This window comes from Staurois parvus, unplaced genomic scaffold (assembly GCF_062004578.1).
Source record: "Staurois parvus isolate SC_StPar_1 unplaced genomic scaffold, SC_StPar_1.0 ptg000550l, whole genome shotgun sequence".
Classification (NCBI taxonomy): domain Eukaryota; kingdom Metazoa; phylum Chordata; class Amphibia; order Anura; family Ranidae; genus Staurois; species Staurois parvus.
This window is the reverse complement of record NW_028318346.1, coordinates 39035-56840: the sequence shown is the minus strand read 5'-3', so window position 1 is coordinate 56840 and position 17806 is coordinate 39035. Positions and strand designations below refer to the sequence as shown.

Sequence of the window (17806 nt, the reverse complement as noted above, 5' to 3'; positions counted from 1 at the left end):
TTGTGAAAAATCTATTTCTAATTTGGGGATCTCTTTTCCATATTTGGCAAGTGCTATCACTCAAAATACAGTAGTTAGCATTGAGCACTAAGCAGTCATAGGCAGCTATCAAATGTGAGCAACTATATGAAAATTAAATCCGTTTTAAAAAAAAACTGTATCAAAGTTTAAACATTGATAATATGAAATTTTAGTCATGTTTCATATTTGAGTTCCGTTCCTGTATCTTATATACAATCTGTCAGATATCAACTACACTTGATTTTGATAAGCATTTTGAATGATGATTGATATGCAATTGTTAAAGAACACAAAATGTTTGGTCTGTCGGAAAATGAATGACCTGGACCAAACGGATTTTTCCTTTGTTGCATTAAACAATTGTTTTCAATGGAAATACTATTTTAAGCCATCAAGTCTAAAAATGAACATTTATTGTTACCTGTATGGCCAGTATGTGAGAAATTCATATTTTATTAAAAATGCTCTGCTATGGCTACCCGTGCTTTCTGAAACACCATTACTATCCACATATAGAGCTATACATTCATAACATACTGTGAACAGCGCAAACAAGGCCTGGAGACATCACTAAAACACGTGTAAAGGTCCTATTAGCAAAAAAAGTTTTTTTTCATTTCAGGCAATGGTGTGAATGGATTTAAAGAATAAATGCACCTTTGTGATGAAAGAAAAAATGAAATGTCATGTTCTCTTACCCAGTAATTGAATACTTTCACTGTTAGTAGCTATACTGTTTTCTATATAGTACACTCCTTCTGCCCACTATAAGAAATCACGTGTACAGATACAAAGGCAAGAGAGAAGCCTGAGAAAGGTGAAATCTCCAGACACCTTAGCTAATAGCATCTAATGTGACCTCTGCCAGGCTATTGTTACAAGCGTTTACATGGACGCACATTTAAAAGGAACCCCGATATACCTTATTTCAGTTAAATTCTGAAAATACAGAGCTTTGATGGTGGCTCAGCAGAAAAAAAGCAAAAGGAAAATAGGGTTAAAATCTGCAAAACTTGTTTCTACAGTATGGGACACAGAATCTTCATTACCACTGGGTTATATGAAGCCAGCTTCAGGTGATTGGACACTAGCTAAAAAGACGGCTGCAGGGACATCTTCAGCTTTGCAGCAAGCAATATGGAGATCATAAGAACAGAACAGAGGGACTTGTGTCCCATACTGAACTACAAGAAACTGATATGACTGGTAAGTAAAAAATAACTATTAGGCTAGGTTCATCTATGTGTGGGTGATTACTGCTGCGGTAATGCACCTGTTTCTGCAGCCGCAACCACCCACACAGGAAAACACAGGAGTGGTGTGCGGGTAACATTAATGCTAATGGCACACTGCATGCACTGGAATTAGCTCCTGCACTGGGAACCGCACTGTGCTTACGGTTCCCGTGCGGGCTGCAATTTCTGAAATCCTGCAAAGACCTTTTCTCTGCTTTTCAGGAGGCACAGCAGCCCATTCAAATGAATGGGCTGCCATGCCCATGCAAACCACAGCTCACAGAGCCGCACATATGTGAACCTAGCATTACACTAAAACAACTATTCTTAATTGTACAGTACTGGACACAGGATCTTTAACTATTACCACTTGGACATCTAAAAGCAGTTCTACTTGGGGTGGGCAACACAAAAAATAAATAAAAGTCCCCAAAAACAAATGAGTCAAGAGAGGCTGGACAGACTCCCAGAGCAGCTTGTAGCACCATTTGGTCATCTAAAAGCACTTCTTCTTTGGGGTGGGCAACACAATAAACATTAAAAGGCCCACAAAAAAATGTGTCAAGACAGGCTGGACAACATTAGAGCATCTTGCAGCACAGTATGCCCAAAACCGGCAACAGTTGAGGCCTGCCATCCACCTGGCAGAACTTCACAAACATGTGAAGCCCAGGAGGTAGTCTTGAAAATCTGAGAAACAGATGTCTGATGCTGAAAAAGCCCATGAGGCACTAAGGGCCAATTCACATTTGTGGTGCCCTCTGAAGAGCAATCCACAGTGGATCTCTTTTCAGAGGATATTTGGCAGGCAAAAAGTTACTCACCACATCTTTTAATTCCCACAAAACCCACATCACCACTTCACAAGAGGCTGCCAGAAATCTGAGTGTGTCCAAGTATCATGTCCTCCTCAGCCAATTCAGTGTGATGGGAATCAATGGAATACCCTTTATTTTAATGCTGTAGAGATCATGAGGAAGAATCAAGTCCCCTGCACCATGAAGGCATCCTAAACCACACTCAAGCATGACAAGCTGGCATTCACTATAAGAACCGTCCATGTCTTTGGAGAAAAGAGGTTCCCTGACTCCATTGCTGGATCAGAAATCGACCATGCTAGGGATGGTCTGGCCTTGGTAGTCAGATGCAAGGGGCAGTCTTTTTTCAGGCTGCCAGAATGTTGTGTTGCAAATGTGTGCAGTAAAAATGGGTGCACCATACAGTAGTAAGCAGATCCCCCGCCCAGAACAGGGATATAGGCTAGTTTAAACTGGAATAAAGGCAAAATGCAAAACTCCAGTTTGTAGCCCTCAAAAATAACACTCTGGTCTCAGGTGTCTGAGATTTGCTGGTACCAAAAGGCTACAGACATCACCCCAGGGCACCCCAACACTAGGAAGAAACCTTGCAATCAGGCCTGGCTGGTTTGGAGGGTTATGTCTTCTTATGAAAGTAGATCCCTGCATTACATTTGGAATTGGAAAACAGAGAGGGCCAAAAGGAACTATTCCGAACCTCAATAGCAGACATCCTAGAGGCAGAGGGGGAGCAGAATACTCCTACCCTATAATCTATTTATTGTACTTATCCAAAGAGGTAACAAACAGGCATTCACCTTGAAAGTGTAACCACTCAAGGAGCTTCTTGCACAGGAGCTCATCTGACCAGCAAAGGACAAGGCAAAGGATCCTGTGTTTGCAAATGGAGAGGAGATTCATCCTGAAGAGCTGACAAGGTTTGTCTGCCAAGCCGTACATGCAGTAACGAAAGAAGCTATGTAAAAGGTCCAACTGACTGTGAACCATTAGAATGGAACAAGGATTCCCTGACTCCAGTGCTGGGTTTTAAATCCAGCACACTAAGGAGAGTCTGGCCTTGGGAGTCAGACACATGGTACAAGGGAAGGGTCTGCATGTCCCATGGTGCCATAATGTGAACTTGCAACAATCTGGAATTAATTTGGGCATATGATACCATCTCAAAGCAGGCAACCATAAGACCCAGTACCCACACGCAGGTATGACCCTGTGCTGATGCGTTTCATCCAAACATGGACTTCATAAGGACATCCTGTACTTAGTGCCTGGGATGTGGTACCTCAGGCATAGAGAGAATTCGTAAGGATGGTAACACAAAATACCCAAGTAAGCCCATTCTGTTTTTTATATATATATATATATATATATATATATATATATATGAGATGTCTGTGTAAATACAGGTAGAATTGCTGAAGTACACAGGAGAGGAAAAATAAACCGAGACTTTGCTGTCATGCTCTATTTCTACCAGGTCCATGCCTGTAACATTTGTTTGTGCTTCTATCTCAGCATGGATTTTCTACTAAGCTTACCAATAACTGTCTTCTGTCCTGCTATGCATGAATGCTCATGCTTGCTTTCATGTCCTTGAATTTACTACTGACAAACAACCTGTGCGCGTTGAATCTATTTCTACATGACCAATCATGGAATGAATATTTTCCCACTTAAACCCAATGTTATTGACCGTATGGGCAGTGACATGTTCAGGAAAGTCTGTACACGTACATCACACAAAAAGTACTTTTTTTTTTTTTGTTTTTTTAAACGCAGCACACTGCAACGCAAAGTACCAAGTTAAAATTTATTGTGATACGCTGCAACTCATGTACTTTGGGAATGTGTGCATTATTGCTCGTCAGTGGCTGATGGTAGCAATTCCTTAGTGAGAAGGAGTCTAAGGGACCCTTCTAATATAAGTTCATGATCTCTGGACCATGAAGGAAATGCCAAGGATGTAAGGCTTACTAAGCCAGCCAGCTATAACCAGTTTTGTTAAGACATAAGTCCTAACTTCTTGGCAGCGAAAGGGTTAAAGATCATGTGTCCCATACTGTATGATTAAGAAAGTTATATTTCAAAGTTTGCTTCATTTACCTTGGTAAAAGCACTCCTACATTTTTTTTGGATGAAGTGGGGAAAAATTGGAAGCTCTAAATGCTGTTGGTGTCCTTCACATCCTGTTCTGACACCTATAACCTGGACAGTAAGAAGGAAAGCAGGAGTCCATTTTCTAGCACTTCCCCACTGTATGCATGGTTTATATATATATATATATATATATATATATATTAAATAAATAATAAAATACTAACCTGTCCCCTGCCTGTGCTTGTGATCTTTGACCTCTTGCTGCTACACTAGCCAAAAGAATTCTCAGCACCCGCACACTTCCAGTTTGTGCGATAGCCATTTCCACCCTCCAGCTGCTACATCACTTACTTTCTTTTGTACTGATGTAGCGGCCTGCAGGTGGAACCAAAAAGTGCAGCAGAGGACATAGGATGATGAAGATAATTTATTTAGCGCTGTTCTGCAAAAGATTGAAGATCATATGTATGGGGGGCGGACAGGTATCAGTACTTTTCTTTTACATTTTTAGAGACAGAGTCGCTTTAAATAGGGCAGCTGATTTTAAAGGTGCATCTATTCTTTAAATTAATGATACAAGTGTATTAGTAACTACTTACTTTCTGTCTCATTGCGTTTGATCATTCCTTGGCACTCAGCTAAAATGGTTTCTTTGAAGGATGTCACCAGGGCATTAACACAGCACTCCATGAGCTGTAATTAGGAACATATGGAATCAAAGGATTGTACAGATAGTCTAGCTCTAAATCTTGAAAACATTTATGAAAGTACTTTATGAAAGTCTGTTTAAACAGGTACACTTAAAAACAGTGTTTTTTGTGTGGATAATGTAGTGAGGGATCAGAAGCCCTGTCAGGCTTTTTATTTCTCTGTCCAGGTTAGAGAAATATACTCTCCCAAATGGTCCTGATGACAAAGTGGTGGGAAAATCCAAGAATTTGAGTTGTAATAAGGAACAAGAATAGAGAGAAAATCTTTCAATGAGGGTACTTGTTCCAGTGACAACTGTCTGCAACGGTAATTCCCTCACTTTGGGGAAATTTCCTCTCAACTGCTGTTGTGTCTACAGTACAGGAATTGACGACAAATCTCCCCGGTGGGACAGAATTGGGGAAAAATGACATTATGCAAAAGAAAAATAAAAGTTTTCGCTTTAGATATAAAGTGGCCCAATCAAGATAGTAGTATAGGGGCTGATATTGCTGGTACCCTTCTAAAAAATGATTGTTATCTGGCTGTGTCCAGCTTGAATACGTTCTCAGCCACAGACCTGGAATATGGATGCTGTAAATGAGGTGCAAAAAAAAATCTTTATACTTGTACCAGGTCAATGGCTCAACATATTGAAGCCCATTCAATAATGAAGGAAAGGTCAGCAATTCAGCCTTGGAGATCGTCTCACGACAGGGGTCATGCATTCACAAATACTAGAAAGCCTTTCAGCACACTCACCGCCTGCACAGAGTTACATTCTTGCCTTGTCTCTAAGTATCGTTGGGCTCTCTTCTCTTCTTCTTTTAGTTTAGCATCTGCCTGTTCAGAGTGAAATATCCGTTATAAAGAGTTTCTCCTCTGGAAGGCACACAGATGTCACACATTTCCAATATCATCTTACGTATTTCATGTAATTCTGTACACCGTTTTGTTGGAGGTAGGAAGGGGCCTGGGTTCGGTAAAACCTCTCCGTAGAATCTAAATAGGCTTTTTCAAAATTATCCCGATAGATCTGCAGTTTGTATTCTGGATTTGAACAAAGATTAACTGAAAACCAAAACACAAAACAAAATCTTTTCAATTTGGACATCAGAAAACACTTCTACATAAGTAAACATGCTTAGCCTCCCAGTGCTGCTATGATCGTGCGTCAGATTAAAGACTGAATCATAACCTTTATTGTTGGTCAGCCATTAATGATTACTGCCAGCATTGGGGCTTTGCTCAGTTGAATGTGGTTTAAATACTGTAGTATATACAATGATGTGTGGTGTGATTATGTCATGTCTATTTTATATTGCATTCAGTGTCAAAAATCCCTGTTCGCTGACTAAAAAGATTCTTTTAGCCACATGTATGGAGGTTTTGGAGAATATTAATCCCTTCTTGCACACAATCTGTACATAAACATTCCTCAGCACGATGTGGAAAAAAGTGTTGTGTGGAGGTGGAAACCTGTCGCATGAACTGTTCAAGGTCATGTGACAGATCTCCACCTTGCCACAAGTGTTCTCTACAGCATTATGCAGATAGCACATTAAAGTACACCTAAAGCTCAAAACTGTGCTCTGTATTCATAAATAAATCATAAAATGCCAACACATTGCAGTAATTGCAGAGAGTGGAAATTGTTGTCCATTACAAATGGGCCTCTCAGTAGTGCTCTGGGTACCAGATGAAAAAGCAAAGCACTGCAGCACAGAAAAATATTATTTAAAGTAGCACAGACACCTTCAGGGCATCCGCAATACCAGTAATATAAAAGCTATGTATACACCCAGATGTAGAACTGAAAGTCTCATGACAGACTAAATAGTTTAACATGGGTGACGGCAACCCATTGATTGGGGGTAGGTGACAGGTAGGATCCCATCCCTTGTCAACCATGAATCCTTAACAGGAGCAGCAGCGGCATTTACTGGAACTGGTCCCTGTATTTTCCTCTTGCAGCAGCTGAATGGCTGCTTCTCCTCCTCTCCTTCCCGACAGCTTTCAGCAGCTTTAGGAGGAAAATACAGGGGATAGCTTCCAGTAAAATGCCACCTCCGCTGTCCCTCTTGTCCAGGTTCCACTTCCTTCTGCTGCTCAGACCCCCTGTGTGCTCCCCTGGTCAGCCCACCTTGCAGCACTGCCGGCTTCCTCCTATGCCGCAAGGATTGTTTCAGGATGGAGAGTGGTGGGAAGGGGCTGGTAAATATGTAATTTACCGGCCCTGTCCTTTTCCTGTTGAAGCTGTGAATAGGTAAGGATAGGTAAAGATGTGTTTGAATATCTGAATGCTTAATTTTCAGATTTGTCTAGATTTTGCCTTAAAGTGTTACTAAACCCACAACAGTAAAATCAGTCTGCATATGCAGTAAAGCATGCTTGTTCTACTCACTGTCATTCCATGTGCTGATAATGCAGAGCCCTAGGAGATACTCTACACATGCTCAGTTTGGTGTGTATTGATAAAGGGTTTTTTTTTTTTGGGAGAGTGCATGTGATGAGCACAGGGCCAATCAGCACTGTCCAGAGGTCAGGGATCCTGCATCCTCCTAGAGCAGAATTAAAACGTCTCCTACAAGCTTTAACCAGTGCTATGCTGGACACTGATAAAAGTCACAAGACTGCTATATACTGTTGATGAAAAAAGGTGTTTAGCGGTTTATATTTACTAAAATAATTGCATTTCCAAGTTCGGTGTACTGTGGGAGACCAGATAGAGTGAATACAGGGTCCTGGGTTTCGAAACACTTTAATGCTAAATAAATTAGGTAAATAAAAAGAGCCTTTCACCTTGCCCAAGCAGGGTAAGTTAACAAAGTGTCTCTTGAAAGGGCACCTTATGACCTACCTTCCTATGCCTTCCTTACCTGTACTCCCACACAGTTCCTTGCTCCTCTGCAGACAGAAATGACATCCTGGTGCGTTGGGGACTCAGGGCAGCAGTAATCCTATTACCACAGTCATGTGTCAGTGCTTGGTCCTAGTGATAGGCTGCTAGGCTTAGGCACTATAACAGGGCAGAAGCTTACCTTCTCCTCCATACTTGGAAGTGCTGGGTAGTGTCACTGTCTGCAAAGAGCTTCAAGAGGAGTGCAGATGATGCAAGCATACTGGGGTCTGGGGATGCCCTTCCTATAGCCCCTGCCACTTTGCCTTACATTGGTAATATGACAATGGAGTCGACTAACTAAAACTGGAGAGTGCAATATCTGGTGCAGCTGTGCATTGTAGCCAAATATAGTCTAACGTCAGCTTGTTCAATTAAGCTTTGATAAAGAAACAAAAAATAAAATAATGGAAGCCGATTGGTTTTTATGCAGAGCTGGACCAGAATTTGCAATCTCCAGTTTTAGTAAGTCAACCCCAATGTCTTTTTAAGAATCTCATGTATGTACAACACTTATTAAAGCCTGTAAATAAGAGTAACAAAATGCCTGAAACACCTAATATATCAACCTCAACAAAAATGTTAACAATGCTTTAAACACATCATTTGAGTTTAGTGCCACTTTAGTAAAATAACAGCAGTATATTAGTCATACAGTATAATACACAATATACACACTGATTTCTGGGGAGAGGAAGTAGGTAATTACTCCACAAAGAGAAAAATCTGGCTCACAAACATAATGTTCATAATACAGAAAAAAAACAAAAGATTGCTAGTACATCTTGTAACACACACCATAGGATTCTCTAACACCAATAACTAGTTGGGAATCAAATGCTTCCCCTAACCGCTCAGCATGGACCAATTTCATTGCACTGTCCTGAAGACGATTCTTTATATTAGAAAATATTGATTCATTCCACGTATCCAGCATCAGCTGCAAGACAAGATATAAAACCAAATGAAGAGACATATTCATATCACCTTTGCACAAGAAAAATTGTTTCAATTTGAATCTGGTGTAATATACCAATTTGTTGTAAAATAAAAAGATAGTGGTGGCCTCCTCTGAGTACACAACCTGTGTATAAGTAATTGAGCATATCTAGACCCAAGAGCAAAAATATAATATATTGCAGTTTACCAGTCTTTAGATATGGTGGCTGCATTCACTTTCTTTTTTTATTCTCATTTGCTGATCCAGCCCGTAACAAACTTCATGTGCTTACTGTACTGCATCTATTAAAGAGCAGCATTGTCCTTAGACCTTACGCTGTTCTCCTGATTTGGACTACAAATACCTCCCCTTCTGCTCATCACTATAACATAGGAAAGAATTATTCTGTATTACAGAGGGGAGACACGCAGGAGGCTGATGACATCATCTGATATTTAACTTCAGTGAACAGCAAGTTACAAGGACACAGGATTTCTGTTAGGCTCAACAGGACTTTTTTTCTGCAATTTCAGAAAATGTATCTTAGTTTGGAAAAAAAAAAAGAAATCTAACGCAGCTACCACATCTAAGTACTGATAAGATAAATTACATGATATTTTTGCACTTGGGATTAGATATATTTTAAAGTGGAGCTTCAGTCAAACCTATGAAAATTAACAGTCAGCAGCTACAAAAATGGTAACGGCTGAATTTAAAAAACAGCCACTTGCCTTTCACCGGCCGCCCTATCTTCCTGACGCTGGCATCCTAAGTGTGGGCACCTGGGTGTGAAAGCTTACAGGTTCACAGTCAGATGCCTACTGCGCATGTGTGAGTAGCATTGCACCTTGTGAATGGTCCCATAGTCTTCTGGGACATATCACAGAAGACTACGGGGAGGGCGAGGACAACTTCTGCTTCCAGTTGCCTAGGTGACTGCAGCAAAAGTGGGGCTGGATACCTGTCAAAATCGGGTATTCACTCCTCTCCCCACCCCCCAAAGGTGGTAATTCCTCGCGGGATTGGGGGACAAATACTTAACCTCTTCCCGTCTGGTCCATGTTGATAAACGGCTGGACGGGAGCGCTGCCGATGTGGGGGGGCGTTTCTAAATGTCCCCACGCATCCATTGCCGGTGCATGCTGTAAGAGGCCTCTGTGTGAGGTCCCGATTCATGTGATCACTGATTGGCCAATCAGTGATCACATGAGCAGTAGTAAACAAGATGTCACTTCCTGACATCATTGTCTACTACTTGTGAAATCTGTGAATGATCACAGAGGTCACATGGTACAAGGCTATTCACAACAGTCTTGTACCATGTGACAAGCTGGGACCAATCACAGCTCGCACAGTATTTCTCAATGGCTGCAGGAATGCAGCCAGAGAGAAGGCGAACTGATTGCTTTTACAGCCTTTATGGGTGTAAAAGTAATCAGTGTAAAAAAAGAAAAAAAAATCTTCATCGCCCCCCACAAGTAGTACAGTGTCACTATGGTGACACTGTACTGCTAGGGTGACAGTATGAAAAAAATAATAATAATATAAATTAATAAAATAAAAATGTAAAAAATTTTTTTAGAAAAATTATGATTTTTGGTTATAAACTAATTTGAGTTATTTTTTTTTTTTTACTAAAAAGATAGATGGATACATTTTGGCCAAGATTTATGAAGAAAGACTGTGTATTTGCAAAAGTTTATAAGAAAAACACTTTTTTCAAAATTTGTGGACTTTTTCATTTATATAGCAAAAAAAAAAAATCCCAGTGGTGAATACCACGAAAATAAAGTTTTATCTGTCTCAAAAAAATGCTAAAATATTCATATGGGTACAGTGTTGCATGACCGCGCAATTGTCATTCAAAGTGTGATAGCACTGAAAGCCTGGACTGGCCTGGAAAGGGGTAAAAGTGTCCAGACTTGAAGTGGTTAAAGTAGAACGTCCCCTTTTGGGTAGATCTCCGCTTTAAAATGGCTCTTTTACTATAATTAAAAACATGTAAAAATAAGGCCTGCCTAGAAAGACGTCATACTTCCCTATCCTGCTACTCACACTGGAGACTCACTCTTTTGAAGAGCTAAAACCTAGGGAAAAATCTTCAATATTCAACACCCTGTTAATCTGGGCAGAGGTAGTGTTAGACTAGCAGATTTAGATGGACTGGCTTAACAAATTGATCCTGAACTCCAGCTCACACTTTTTAAGCAGTTGCTGCAAAAAGTTTTTCCCTTTTGGGATAAAGGTTTTTCACAAATTACTAAATTAAAGCCGACCATTGTAAGCACCCCTGTCAGTGTTAAATTGTTTGTCTCAACCATCAAATTGCTACTTTGTCTGGAAAGCTTGGTCTGTTAAAGTAAATTGAAAAAAACTGATTTCCTTCACCAGGTGAAACGAAATGTAAAAAGCCTAAAAATTGAAAACTAATGCAGCCACCACATTTGGTGAATACAATTTAATATATTTTGCTCTAATGGAAGAAGGCTTTTTTACCTTCATGCATTCTATGCATGAAGGTAAAAATCCTTCTGGATGCAGCTCCCCCTGCAGTCCTCCTTATACCTACCTGAGATCCATCTCGATCCAGCGATGTACACAGGGGCCTCGGCTGTCCCGGGACTCTCTCTCCTCAGAGAGAGTCATTGGCAGCAGTGGGAGTCATTGGCTCCTGCTGCTTTCAATCATAGCCAAATGAGGAGAGAGTGAGGCGGCACCAGGAAGAAAGAGGTGCAATGCATGTTTCAGCACATCACACTGTTTACTTGATTTCTTCACTTTATTTGGCGTGTCACATACATTCATGTCTCTGCACAGCAGCACGTTGCGCTGCTGTGGGGTGTTAAGCGGTGCCATCCGTTGTGCTGCGGAAAAATTTAAGCATGCTACACTTTTCCACACTGTACCACACTGCACATCACACTAGTGTCGTGGTGTGAACAGGACACATAGAAAATAGTTGTATCCTATGTGCCCTGGAGGTGATCTGTGTTTATCCAGTGCAGAAAAATCCAGGTCACCACATGTAGTGTGAATGAGCCCTAAAAGACATAAGAAGAAATAAAAGTAGCTTTTTGCTTTTATAAGTACATCACATTGATGTTCACATCAATACATATTTAGCATGCTGTCAAAAACCTTTTATAGAAAAAAAATGAATAAACCTTTCATTTTGCATGTGCCATATTGATTTTGTGGATCAGGGAAATAAAGCAAAGATAGCTAAAAAAGTCACCGATCATCATCCTCAGTTAGACATCTACCTGTCCATCGTCAACCTTTGAGTAGATGCCTCGGTTTAAACATAAGCAAACATTCATGTAAAGAATGCTCTGGTGCACATATGATGACATAACATAACCCCAATACATCCATTAATCAAGGCTTACCTTCCTAACAATGCTGTCTTCCACATTTGATTTCTTGTTACTTCCTTGTTTTCCCATTAAAGTGATTTCTAACTGACAGAAGGGTTTGGGTAAGATGTCACACTGTGTAAAGAATTTGCGCCATTCTACAATATAAGCCTTCAGTAAAGCAGTGTCATCCTGATGACTGAGTACTCTCTAAAGAAAAAAGAAAATACAATTATTCAGCCAACATCTCTGGAAAGTGTTATACCAACTCAAGATAGATTATTCACCATTAATGGTGTGAAAAAAAGGATTGATCTGGTGTCATTGGCCAGTGGGTTCTATATTCCAATGAAGAATTCACTAGGGGGAAGTCTGATACAGTGTTCCCTGTACTTTCTACCAGCCTCTTCATAGGAATACATTGATGACCTATTCAGACAGTAAAGCAATCTTTTAGCTGGCATCCAAGCCTGGGACAGCCATACCAGGAGTAGAAGAGATCTCACCATTGGAGTTATAGACAGCAGAAAAAAAACCTGAGAGGGTCAATCACCTTTGCCTTAGGCTAGCCATACACACGTAGATTTTTCTCATTTGACATAGATGGAAGACTCCCCTGCCAGTAATCATATATAAAAAGTTGCTGATCCACAGGCTGTCATAATACCTGAACAGGATCCGATTGGCTAAAGTCACTGTTTGTCAGGGAATGTTCCACTTTTCAAATTGAAGTCTGTCAAGGCAGGTGGTGCCGAAAAGACCACCCACAGCTCTAATTTTGCCCAGTTTATTAGGAATCATCTGAAATTCAAGTCTTGTATAGCTAATATGACAGCATAGTTCCCAATCATAGTGCCTACATGGGTTTGTCATTAAACATTGTGCCCTGAGTGAGGCACATCGATAGGTGGGAACTAGCTGTTAAAGACAAAGGCTGTACAATTCAGGAAAAAATACTTAAAAAAAAAAAATCAATGATAGCAAATACTATAACCGAGTCAAAGTCAGAAATATAAATATAAAAAAGGTCATTGCTGACTTGTTCCCAAAATAAAGGAACCAAAGTTTTAGTCCTGACCTTCCCTACCAAGTGAGTCGCTGACAGTGAACAAGCATGCAGGATTTCAGACCTTTCAGATGTCTCTGGCTGCATGTTTTTTCCATGTCAGTGACTGGATAGTGAAGCTGGGATCAAAGACAGCTTTTCACGTTTAACAAGTCAGTATTGGCAGCTTCCAGTTTTCTATCCACAAAGATTTACTATACATATTATAATAGCTCTTCACGTATCAGGGAAATCTGTTCCCTGGATTCTGTACAGTCTAGCTTCCATTGTAAAGTCTTGTTATGGCACCTTCATTCTTTGGTCATTGGCTGGCTACTGATGAAGTCATTCCTGAGCATCAGCGTTACATTATCGTGGCATCCAGCTTTATTTTCAACATCTTGGAGTGGTCTAAGAGTGGGCTCTGCTCTGTGCATGTGCCACAGGCAGTGTATAGAAAGTCAGGAGAAAGTGAAGTAAGTTTTTGGGCAGAGGAACTCCAAATGATAACAATTTTTTTAGTCCCACTTTAAAGCAGTAGTAAACTGCAGCAAAAAAAATCCCCTGCAAGGCAATGTTATATTGTGCTAGTAGGCATCACGTACTAGCACATTATGAAAGGAAGCCCTCCAGCGGCGCGATGTCACCACTGACAGGGTTTCCATCTTCACCTGGTCTTATTTCTGGATTCACAGGCTCCAGCACTTTGAATAGTCGAGCCATGATGACGTCACACCAGCGCATGCACAAGGCTTATGGCACAGAGCTCCAAAGGAATGGAAAAGGTATACAAATTTTGACTTTACTACCACTTTAAAAGTGGTTCTAAAGGCTGAAGGTTTTTTACGATAATGCATTCTTTGCACAAACACAAAGTAGGAAGTGGGGCTTGGGAGTGAACACACACAAGTACCCCCATAGCAAGCTGCTAGCTATACAAGCACACAGCAGGGGGGGGGGGGGGAATAGCCAGGATTACCAGTAGTGGTCCTGAGAAGAGGAGGTTTGGGGCTGCTCTGTGCAAAACCACTGCACAGAGCAGGTAGTTATAACATGTTTGTTATTTAACCTCTTTAGCGCCACCTCATAGCAGAAATACTGCTACAGGGCAGCAGCGGTGTGCAAAATCACGTATATATATACGTGATTTTGCATTTCCGGGTAGAGGGCGTGCGTGCGCCCTACCCACGCTGCCATATCCGGCCGTCAATCACCGGGTCCTGGACAGTGATTACTCGGTGGCGCCTAGTGATTGCTGAGGATCTCCGACAGGGGGAGAACTGTTTGTAATCAAAACAGTTCTCCTCCCTGTCAGCTCCTGCACACTGCTTTGCATGGCTGTGCTGTGCACAGCCGTGCAAAGCAGTGTGCTTACAGTGAACCACAAACACAGAACATCATAGTAAGACAGCACACAACTAACCCTTTGATCGCTCCAGATGTTAACCCCTTCATGCCCAGCGCCATTAGTACAGTGCCAGTGCTTTTTATTAGCACTGATCACTGTATTGGTGTCACTGGGGATGTCAGTGACAATTATTCAGTTCCCCCCAGTGCCCGCCGCAGTCCCGCTATAAGTCACTGATCGCTGCCATTACTAGTAAAAATAATAAATTAAGAAAAAAAAAAGCCCAGTATATATAAACTGCCATTTGTAAACGCTATAACTTTCACATAAATCAATTAATTTACACGTATTGGGATTTTTTTTTCTTTTAGCAAAGACATGTAGCAGAATACATTTTGGCCTAAATTTATGACACAATTTGATTTTTTAAAATATTGTTTTTTTCTCAAAATTGTCAGTCTTTTTTTTTTTTTTATAGCGCAAAAACTAAAAACTGCACAGGCAATCAAATACCACCAAAAAAAGGTCTATTTGTGGGAAAAAGAACGTAAATTTCATTTGGGTGCAGCGTTGCATGACCGCGCAAGTGTCAGTTAAAGTAATGCAGCGCCGTAACGCAAAAATTGACCTTGCCAAGAAGGGGGGTAAATCCTCAGGAGGGCAAGTGGTTAAAAAACAAATTACCTTTAGTATCACTTTAAGGTAACAAGTGCTGTTAAAATATTAAGCCATTAACTTAACTTTCTCTAGTGAGGAGAACAGCTCCCCTAAAAAAACTCTTCAAAAGTTCTCATAAAAAGAGCTACCGTATTTTTCGCTCCATAAGACGCACCTGACCATAAGACGCACCTAGGTTTTAGAGGTGAAAAACAAGAAAAAAAAATATTCTGAACCAATGGACTGCAGACACAGTACAGGGGATGACCAGAGACTGCGGACACAGTGCAGGAGATGACCAGAGACTGCAGACACAGTACAGGAGATGACCAGAGACTGCGGACATAGTACAGGAGATGACCAGAGACTGCGGACATAGTACAGGAGATGACCAGAGACTGCAGACAAAGTACAGGGGATGACCAGAGACTGCGGACATAGTGCAGGAGATGACCAGAGACTGCGGACACAGTGCAGGAGATGACCAGAGACTGCGGACACAGTGCAGGGGATGACCAGAGACTGCGGACACAGTGCAGGGAATGACCAGAGACTGCGGACAGTACAGGGGATGACCAGAGACTGCGGACAGTACAGGGGATGACCAGAGACTGCGGACAGTACAGGGGATGACCAGAGACTGCGGACAGTACAGGGGATGACCAGAGACTGCGGACAGTACAGGGGATGACCAGAGACTGCGGACAGTACAGGGGATGACCAGAGACTGTGGACAGTGCAGGGGATGACCAGAGACTGCGGACAGTGCAGGGAATGACCAGAGACTGTGGACAGTGCAGGGAATGACCAGAGACTGCGGACAGTGCAGGGAATGACCAGAGACTGCAGACAGTGCAGGGAATGACCAGAGACTGCGGACACAGTACAGGGAATGACCAGAGACTGTGGACAGTGCAGGGAATGACCAGAGACTGCAGACAGTGAAGGGGATGACCAGAGACTGCTGACCTTTGGGGAGGGAGGGGGAGCGGGTACCTGAATTTGACAGGTACCCGCTCCCACTTCCGCGGAGCTGCCTTCCCTCTTCTTCCCGGGCCGGCTTCTGTGACAGCCGGGTGCCCACTGCGCAGGTGCGAGAAGCGCTTCGCTTTGTGAATGGCCTGGAGCCTTCTGGGACCTTTCATGTGTCCCAGAAGACACCGGATCATTCACAAAGCGCAGCACATGCGCAGTGGGCACCCGGCTGTCACAGAAGCCAGCGCGGGAAGACTGTGCAGCGCTGGAGCGAGGAACAGGTAAGGCCCTGCAGGAGACAACAGCTGAGCGGCCGGCACGGTATTCTGACATGGTGGCCGCAAAAATACCGGACCGGCCGCTTTACATTCGCTCCATAAGACGCACTGACATTTTCCCCCCTTTTTGGGGGGGAAAAAAGTGCGTCTTATGGTGCGAAAAATACGGTATTTAATAACAATAATCCTACCTGTAAAATTGTTTTCTTGAAGTACAGGACAGGACAGGACACAGGACTTTTTTCTTAACCATGGGTTACATGCTGCTATCCTCTGGTGATTGGACACTGGCAAAAAAGAGGGACATCCCCCTATGTAACCCCGGCAAGCCTGTGGACTGTGTGAGTCCAAAGTCAATACGTTTTTCAGTGAACTGATTATAGCTGTTGAAGCCCAAATGACCCTTGGTTAATTAATTTTTACATTCAAGATGCGTAACAGTAATAAACATAGGGCTTTTACTTTCTTTACACTGCTAAGTCTTTCAGCCAGGGTTAAAATACCTTGTGTTGCCAGCACAAAGGGGAGTAAGACCACAGCGCTCTCTGTACAAAGTGCTACAAGAGCAGTGCTGTTGATTGGAGCATTGTTTGCGGGGAGAGGGGTGCCATGTTGCTGCTTTGAGTGAGAAAGCCACAGGCCATCTATCCTATGTGCTAGCAGCACAAGGTATTTTACCTTCGGCCATCTATCCTATGTGCTAGCAGCACAAGGTATTTTACCTTCGGCCATCAATCCTATGTGCTAGCAGCACAAGGTATTTTACCTTCGGCCATCTATCCTATGTGCTAGCAGCACAAGGTATTTTACCTTCGGCCATCAATCCTATGTGCTAGCAGCACAAGGTATTTTACCTTCGGCCATCTATCCTATGTGCTAGCAGCACAAGGTATTTTAACCTTCGGCCATCTATCCTATGTGCTAGCAGCACAAGGTATTTTACCTTCGGCCATCAATCCTATGTGCTAGCAGCACAAGGTATTTTACCTTCGGCCATCAATCCTATGTGCTAGCAGCACAAGGTATTTTAACCTTCGGCCATCTATCCTATGTGCTAGCAGCACAAGGTATTTTACCTTCGGCCATCAATCCTATGTGCTAGCAGCACAAGGTATTTTACCTTCGGCCATCTATCCTATGTGCTAGCAGCACAAGGTATTTTAACCTTCGGCCATCTATCCTATGTGCTAGCAGCACAAGGTATTTTACCTTCGGCCATCAATCCTATGTGCTAGCAGCACAAGGTATTTTACCTTCGGCCATCAATCCTATGTGCTAGCAGCACAAGGTATTTTAACCTTCGGCCATCTATCCTATGTGCTAGCAGCACAAGGTATGTTACCTTCGGCCATCTATCCTATGTGCTAGCAGCACAAGGTATTTTAACCTTCGGCCATCTATCCTATGTGCTAGCAGCACAAGGTATGTTACCTTCGGCCATCTATCCTAT

The 17806-nt window shown here is 42.1% G+C and overlaps 1 protein-coding gene across 1 annotated transcript in view; it reads right to left on the bottom strand.

The window, feature by feature from the left end:
- CUL5 (cullin 5) overlaps window positions 1-17806 on the bottom strand; it is a 79824-nt gene that overhangs the window by 27913 nt on the left and 34105 nt on the right. Inside the window, exons 4-8 of the mRNA XM_089691112.1 lie at window positions 12087-12263; window positions 8556-8697; window positions 5784-5929; window positions 5621-5701; window positions 4768-4861 (exon numbers count right to left, since the gene is read on the bottom strand). Of these exons, the coding sequence (XP_089547238.1) occupies window positions 4768-4861; window positions 5621-5701; window positions 5784-5929; window positions 8556-8697; window positions 12087-12263 (640 nt within the window). The remainder of the gene's footprint in view (window positions 1-4767; window positions 4862-5620; window positions 5702-5783; window positions 5930-8555; window positions 8698-12086; window positions 12264-17806) is intronic.